The sequence below is a fragment of the Macrosteles quadrilineatus genome, unplaced genomic scaffold (genome assembly GCF_028750875.1).
Source record: "Macrosteles quadrilineatus isolate MER2022 unplaced genomic scaffold, UCM_ALF_1.0 Scaffold_678__1_contigs__length_38188, whole genome shotgun sequence".
Taxonomy (NCBI): Eukaryota; Metazoa; Arthropoda; class Insecta; order Hemiptera; family Cicadellidae; genus Macrosteles; species Macrosteles quadrilineatus.
In genome coordinates, this window is record NW_026543271.1 from 13,795 (window position 1) to 22,534 (window position 8,740).

The window sequence follows — 8,740 nt, forward strand, 5'->3', positions numbered from 1 at the left end:
AAAACATGGAATGTGAATAAAACGCATACATTTTTATTTCCAAAATCTACAGGCGTCGGTGTGGTTAGGTTAGGTTAGATTAGGTTGGGTTAGTACGCTAAGCCAAGTACGTTTGTGGATTCTTTCAAGTTCATCCAGGGCTGGATAATCAATCTGTAAATTAGCTCTATTTGTTTTCAATTTGACATTGAAACTACGAGGCATTTGGTTCAATTGTAGAAGAAACTGATGTGTCTAGTCTATATTGGTATCTAGTAAAAAGAAAGACACTGTTGTTAAACACTCGTCGACTAAGTGTAATGTAAACATATTATCTGCAGGAAATGAGACTATTTAACTTCACTGTTTACCCACCTCTAGTTGACACTTTTGAGAAGATGAGCGGAATCCTAAAGCCACGATCGTTACAAAGATCTTTATGTGAGCTCCGTCTCTTCTTTCTGTATCTTAGTAGTGGACATTACAGCTTCACGATATGGTTGAACATTAAGGGCTGTGTTTTAAATTAGTTAATTTGTATTATACAAATTATAATTATATACAAGGTGTCCCACCTGCAGTGAACCAATAGCTAACTTTTTATTATAAGATATAGAGTTAAATTCTTACGGGGCACTCCCCTTTATTTTTTTAGATGTTTTTGGGATGGTTTTGAATTTTAAAATATGTCCGGCTTTTTCCAATATGGCCGACAACCTTGGTAGTTCTTATGGAAGACCCTGCATTTTATGATTGTTTTAGAATGGAAATGTGATTTAAAATGTTTTGAAATTCTTGCCATTTTTTTAAAAGCTACTCTTTTAGGAGTTACAACGTGTAAAACCTAAGAAAAAAAGGCTTGTGGTGTAAATTCTGCATCTTGTAGCTCATAAACGAGTAAGTTAAGAGAGAAAATGCAAAGAATAAATAATAAGTCCTTAAATTGCATCAACACTCTAATAAAATCATGAAATAATTTTAAAATATTTAAAAACGGCCATAATTTTCCAATATGGCAACAAACTTTAATTTTGGAACACTCTGATTTTATAGTCTTTTTAGGATGTAGATGCGATCTTAAGACTTATTTATTCTTTGCATTTTCTCTCTAAACCAACTTCTTTAGGAGCTACAGGATGCAGAATGTACACCACAGGCATTTTTTGTCTTCGGTTTAACACGCTGTAACTCCTAAACGAGTAGTTAAAAAAATGCCAAGAACAAAAACATTTTAAAATCACATTTCCATTCTATAACAATCATAAAATGTAGAGTGTTCCATGAGAAATAACAAAGTTGTCTGCCATATTGGAAAATGTGCCGGTCGACATCTTGGAAGGAATTAAACGTTACATTTTGAAAGCTGGTACAGTAGTCTGAATCTGGAAGGGATCAGTGATGCTCTCTGTGATGGGTTGGAATTATGGATTATGATTATCAAGCAATGGTACAATCACTGTTGCCAAAGAGACGTATTGAAACTCATAACAACCACAATTACTATAGCTAAAATTGTTAAAACATAGGTGCATAGGTGCATGACATATCAATTTGGTGAACTATATGAATAATTGATAAATTCATTCATGCTGATTGTTGATTCTGTTGGTAGTATAATAACATGTTGACGAAGGCTTCTCGTAACGATGTAATTTTTGTGTAAAGCAAAGTATCGGCTCCAAACGTTATAAAATTTCGAAGTAACAGAAAACTCAAGTATTTGGATTACGGCTAGCAGACATTTCCATATACACTGAATATATACACTGAATATACACTGAATGTTTCGTAAACAAGGTAGTAAAAGTGCAGTTAGTCTTTTTGAAAATATACATTTATGTATATTTAGTTCAACAGGTAATTTACTGTTACTTAAATAAATTAATACGAAATATAAACCAATATTAAGTTCAGAAAGACGGGCGAAGACATAATTCAAGACACATTCAGGGATTGAAAATTTCAATCAAGATAAGTTAACTTAACCTTATCGAAACAAGCAATTTATTAATCATTTTCTAAATTTAATGGTCTTGTGTTTAAAATAACAATCATATACATGAGGGTAATACTGTATACAGTTATAACAGTCTGTAATCCTTTATTTATGATACATAAGAACCTGATTATTTAACCGTCTATCCTTGTGCAGAGAATCCTCTTCACTGCGGTTGTGAACAGCAGGAGCTGTGGGAGTGGCTTAGGGATCACCAAAAGCTCGTGGGTCTCACCAAGTCTAACCTCAGGTGTGAACACCCTCCAGAGCTCCGTGGCCTCCTTTTCCTGGAACTGGAGCCTCCACGGTTCTGCTCTGCCCCTCTGGTTCTCAAACTTGCTATCCAGGACATTCAGCCTTTCAGCGTCCTCGTTTCTTGGCAAAGTCGCAACCACTCCGGCCTACATGGATATAGGGTCGCGTACCATGCTTTGGACAAGAAAGGACCTGCCGGAAGAGAGGCGGTAATATAAATTAGAATTAAGAAATAATTGTTCTTATAGACACCCGTTCTCTATTTTTGTTTTACTGGTAAATAAAATGTGTAGTTTTGTTCTTTGTAACACAAGGAGACAGTACCAGGGACCACACAGTGATGAATTGTGTTTAATTTATTTGGGAGGTTAATAAATATAAAACATTCAAAATGCAGATTTTCAACAGATTTTGTTTTTATTAAGACATTTTAATCTACCGGTATCGTAAATACTGATCTAAATACGCAGTAAAATTAATTATATTAAAAATAAAATAAAATATACTGTACATTATTTTGCCATCTGATACAGGTTTGCTTTATTTTGTATTGGCATTCAACAGTTTTTATTAGTTTAGGAATGTTACAATTAACTGTAGCATAATATCCAAATAAATTAAGATATTACATTCATAACTGCTTATTTAAGTTTCTATTTATGTTATGTTCAGCATTCAGCTAATATGCAAAACTATTATCTGGCCGGTCACAGCCACAGTCTGAAAAAAAAAATACTTCAACAAGGTTTAGAAAGGAAAGTATGGACATGGGTGTAATTTGAGTTTATAGTCATATGCATGACAAACTCAAATCAACATAATTTTAACATTTGATGAAGGTTGCCACGTAAATAGGGTAGTTTTTATTGGCATTCGATGGTTTTATTTTCAAAAGTAGCTTAAAACCATAAATAAATTTATATTAATAAAGTGTCACCGACAAATATTTTTAAATACATTTTGTAAGTGAGATATGGATTTGCAAATATTTTCTATAAAAAAAAAAACACACTGTATTTCCCTAAAAGACCTCTTCAATGCCTCAGGATGAAATAGGATATAAAATGAAACCTTTTTGTATTAAAGTGTTTTATTAAATAAAACACTGAAATGGAACATACAAAAAACAAAACAACGAATTCCTTCAATTCGATTCCAATCATTATTAACATTAATTTTTAATCAGTTGCAATAGGTTATTTGAATGAAGACATATTCAACTTAAGTAACATTTAAAAACAACAATACTTCACTAAAACGCAAAGATTTTAATTATTTAGCCATTTGAGTTAAATTATGGAAAAATATGAGGGTTGTTTGGGCACTTGAACATTATTTTTGAATTTACAACAGATGCGGTTTCTATGTAAAGTCAGTTTTAAACCATACAATTTTGGAAAAGAATTCTGTTAATGGTCTTGAAGTTATTCTAATGTAATTGCATAATAATTAGGTGTTTGAACAGTCTTTTTCACATGGAGTATACAATTAAAAACATGTTTGTTGCTAAACTTATAATTTCCTTACTAATAACTCTTTAATTTACTAGCCAAATTGAATATTTTTTAAGCTGGACTATTAATACAAGGCTTAATATTATGATGGCGAATCTCATACCATATTGTACATTTTATAGTCTTATAGAGTTATCTTTGACCAAACCGCTCTATCGTACAAACGTATGCTAGGCTTACAGAAATTGTAATGTTTATGATGTAATTTTTATTCAAAATCAATAGATTTCAATGAAAAATCTACTCATTTAAATATATTTGAATCTATTAAAAAGTAAGAAAGACAAAATAGTCATTGGAAACTGCACTAAAGCCCTCTGATTACTTAAAATAGATGAAAGCTAAATAATGTAGTTTCAAAGGCAAAATTTAAAGGTTTGCGAGATGTATTTTACGGTATGCTCTAAAGGTTATGTGCTATGATTTAAAAGTTTGGCATTAGTTTTCACACACAACAACATTTAGGATAAGACTTATTAAACAGTTAGTTATGTTTAAACAAAAAAATAAATTTAGCCTAGAACTCTAGTTAAACTCATATTACAAACATTTTATAGGTTTTACTTGGAAACAATCTTCATTCTCGATTTGACAAGGTTTAATGGAGTTTCTATTCCATGAACGAACCCTACTGTGGAACTACACTATTACAAGCTTGTAATAAACTTATGTTGCGATTCTTTCGTTTACGTTTTCTTTGTTATTTTGAAAACCATCAGGGTTAATTGGCTACCCATTACAGCAAACGTTAAACATATTTAAATGTTATTTGAAGTTGATATATAATCAATCTAGTGTCAATTAATAATATTCTATTTTCCTATATTTTAATACCAGCTGATTGGTGAATTATTTATTGTTTTTCTTTGTGAGTCAGTTGTACAATTTAATGTTTTCAGTGTTTGTACATTTTACAATGTTCAAATATATTTCTCAAATGTTTAAAGTTAACTTAATTTAGACACAATAGAAGTTTTTAACGATTCGAGAATTTTCCAAGAACAGAGTCTAGCATGGATCTGATTTTAACCTAAAATTAAGATTTTTATAGCAGTTTAAAGTAAATTTGTATATCAGTTTTTGAAAGCCTTGGTCGTGTATGTGTTTATACGTGCAAACCTTCTACCGTTTCTACCGTTAATTCTACCAGGAGTGCGCGGTATACTCGAGGTTTCCAGAAGACGTTGGATTTTTTAAAAGCAATTCATTTGCACATCGCTTAAAAGTAAATTAATATTTTAGCCATAACAAAAAATGTTGTCTTATTTATGTCTTTCTTATTAAAGTGGATATTTCTTTCTGAAATCAAAACTTTAATTGATTATTATTTTCAAAATATCTTATATTAATATACATTCTTGAAGTGTGTTCAGAATATCTACTAAAGAATTTAATATTCATACCTTATTGTTGGTTTATCATCGCTTTAGCTTCTCAAGTTAAGTCGTTGAATATATAATTAATTCTAATTGAATATATAAATCGATTCTATATAACTAATTCTTTTTTTATTACAAACGTTAGAGGTACTCCTTTCGAGTAATTAAAAAAGAATGTGTAAGCAACATAGTTTAATGAGACATTGAAAATGGCCTAAGGTGTTAATAACATCATCGCAACTTTATAGAAAAAGTATATTGAAAATGCATTATCAAAGAGAATAGTGTGTTTATTATCCTCTCTTCGTGTTATTTATCAAGTCCAACCAACGTTTTATTTTCAGGTGCGTGGAAAGTTCCTGGACAGATCAGCAAGGTCAGTGAAACTGGTCAGGCTGTTTCCGGATACTCGCTATCTGATCTGTGTTCTTGGGCTGGGCAGTTGGGGCCCACCCCTCAGTCGCCAGCAGGCCAACATGACCGGTGAGGTGCTCTTGGGGGACCCTGTGCCACACCTCACTGACTCCCAGATGAGCCGGTGTACCGAGGTGAGACTTGGTACTCATATACAATAGTACCAATAATACTGGTATATATATGGTATAGTACCATATACAATACTGGTATACAATAAATTACTATAAATAAATAACAGATAATAAATAATTTAGGGGCCCCCTTTTTAAATAGAAATCTTTAAAAAATTTTAATCAGTCCAAAACACTTGCGGTTCTTGGCGGCACAATACACAGTAGTCCCGGATGGGAGGCTTGTTTCGGCTGCTGTCTTCGGAGAGGGTCGCCCGGGGGAACATACCATCTTCTTCCTCCTCGGGCTGCCAATGATACCAAGGTGGACGATTTGTTTGAACTATTCATGAACCGCAACAAAGGAAGATGTTAACTGTTATTGGTGTTCAGGTGCGCACTCTGGAGGGGGAGGAAGGTCTAGAGAACCAAGACCGTGGGAGAGGATCCATCCTGACTCGTCGTCTGGGTCTGATCGTCGGCAGTTGCATGGGGTTTGTCGTCTTCATCGTCCTGGTCTCCGTCCTGGGCTATCTAAAGCTAAAAAAACAGAGGGAATGTGCTAAGAGAGAACAGCCAGGCCCTGCAGAGTATCTCTCCTACAGACACTTCTCTCTGCAGACCGCAGACCCTCTAGGACCCTCCTAGCATATTGCCAATCCCTTGGAAACCTCCACCAAGGGATGTGACCTGTACATTTAACCCCTGCATTTGTGTAAGTTAACGTATGCAGCACGATCAAGACTATACAATTGTTTGCTAAAAATGTGTTACTAAGGATCTATTTTGTCAGGACTGGGATTTTAAACAAATGATTCCATCTTATAGATAAAATATTTAAGTACGCTTCGTATTTGATCGAATATGTTATTTTCAGAATAGAGCTTTTAATGATTTTACTATTGTAGCTACGTTATATTGACCCGTTTAGTGTTAAAAACACATTTTGAAAATTATATTCGTGGTGCAAAAAGGTGGTAAGACGCAGTGTGTATCGTCATAGCCGATCTATAGCTGAGATATTTACTCAATTAACAGGATTGTTTGTCTAAGCACTGCCAAAACTTTAGTTATGACATTTCTATGACGTCTGCGGGATTTTTCATAAAAAGTATGTTAGGTGGTAGGTTGTTTATTTATACATTTTTGAGATGAAATACAAGCTGTACAAATGTTGAAGGAGTCACTTAATTCTTCGTAAATCGTTATGTTTTAAACTAGCTTGGCTCCTGTTTTGAACATGTGTATATCTGGAATTAAAAAATGTAATGGTAGGTCGTGGATGTCTACGGATTTTTGATTGACTTAATTCAGACATGCGTCCACTAGTTTTATGACAACGTGCCAAAGTGAGTTAAATTGACTTTAAAATGTATTGTTAATATGTAAAAAACTACTTTCGACCCAATTAAATTATTTCTATATTTTACTTTACTGTTCCAAATTAAACATACGAGAGTTATGATTATTAGGTTTAAATTTAACTATTTAAGGTGGTGTGCTATTTCATGAACTTAACCCAATTAAACATGTAGGTATCTATAAACCGTAAAGTGTAGAACTGACGATAATTCCTATCTAGGGGATTGCAACAGTTAGCCTACGGTAAAAGATAGTCGTAGTCACTACTTTTAACCTCACCGAGTCCACGTTTTATATAATATTATGTGTTTGTATTTTTAGTATTTATTACCGTACGATAAGACGATGGTGTTATGTAATATATTTAGTAAAAGAGATCTGTGTACAGTTATTTGTAAGGTTTTGTGCTTAAGACGAAACGGGTAGTATCCGAGTTTGAACGAACATGAAACAAACATCCTATAAAGAGAAATTGTAACAACACCAAATAATACGTATAATACATTTTAGTAGACTGTTTTATTTATTCTTTAAGGATATGTATACTTTTTCATTATTGTAAAAATAAATGTAATTTAGGGACATCATATAGATATGTCAAGAATTTACTCTCAGCTTATGTGTATAAATGTTGTGAACCTTAATGTATATATTTGCTCAATTGTATGGATACTAACAAAGATATGTATTTAAATGTATCCAATTTTTAATAGTTTGGGGAAAGGTCGGGTATTTATACATAGCAGTGCTTTTTTAAATTCAAAATACGGAACTAAGCAAATTTCAAAAATTTAATCTTTTCTTAAAACTTTTCCGTCGCTCATATAGTACAATATCAGTCTACAAATTTACCATATGATAATAGGGTAAATATATAATGCATATTGTAGCTATTGTTCTCATACTTCAATGGCCAATTTTCAATTAGGACGAATATTGTTTATGTTTATCATAAAACAGTACATAACTAATTATATTTTTATTTGTATTAGCTATCTAAATGTTGTATTTTTGTCGACTAACTAAAGTTTTTAAATAGAATAAATTCGCTATTTTAAAAGGACATAATTATTTAAAATGGTGTTAATATCACTAACAATTGTTTGTGTATGAGGTCCTATTGTTTATAATTTTTACAACGGAATTTCTATACAAAATTATTAAATTAATAATTAAATAACGCAACAGTATAAAATCCCTATGTCGAACTATATGGATTGTTCAATGTTACGGCATGTTTAAATATTGTTTTATTAACTCATAAATATTTAAAAACAGGCTAAAACAGTTCATACTGTATTTTTTAAAGTCTTTATCATGAAGGATTTATTAGAACAATTGCTTTTAATAAAACAATAGATATTTTAAAAATGCAATTGTTTTTTTTAAACAAAAAAAAGTCTGTGGCTAATTTTCATGTGTTGTATATTTTTTCAAATTATCTAAATGATTATAGTCTTGGACAAAAACAGCTTGTAAATACATGTTGTCTTTTACGTATTCACAAAAATCAGATACTTGTTTTATCGTTCCAATTTCATGATTGCATACATAGAATATTTGCAGTTTATCAAAGTAAATAACATTAGTACAAGTTATTCAAGAGATTCGTGAAATATATTTTTTTATTTAAGAGTTTATAACGACGTAGAATAATTTTAAATACTATACATGTTTCAAGCAGATGTCGCATTGTATTTAAAATATGTAACAAAAACATAAGTGTAA

The 8,740-nt window shown here is 31.8% G+C and overlaps 1 protein-coding gene across 1 annotated transcript; it reads left to right on the forward strand.

The window, feature by feature from the left end:
- The first annotated feature begins 684 nt into the window (after positions 1 to 684).
- LOC128982589 (uncharacterized) lies at positions 685 to 8,196 on the forward strand. Its single transcript, XM_054401549.1, has 4 exons — positions 685 to 700; positions 2,132 to 2,439; positions 5,468 to 5,671; positions 6,044 to 8,196. Exons 1-4 carry the CDS (start codon positions 685 to 687, stop codon positions 6,296 to 6,298), a joined length of 783 nt encoding a protein of 260 aa, XP_054257524.1. The 3' UTR covers positions 6,299 to 8,196.
- The last annotated feature ends 544 nt before the right edge of the window (positions 8,197 to 8,740 follow it).

Bases quoted from the DNA above. Each gene is read 5' to 3' on its own strand.
- LOC128982589 (XM_054401549.1), top strand. The intron at 2,440-5,467 runs GTAATATAAATT...TTTTATTTTCAG, and splicing joins GACCTGCCGGAAGAGAGGCG to GTGCGTGGAAAGTTCCTGGA. The intron at 5,672-6,043 runs GTGAGACTTGGT...ATTGGTGTTCAG, and splicing joins AGATGAGCCGGTGTACCGAG to GTGCGCACTCTGGAGGGGGA.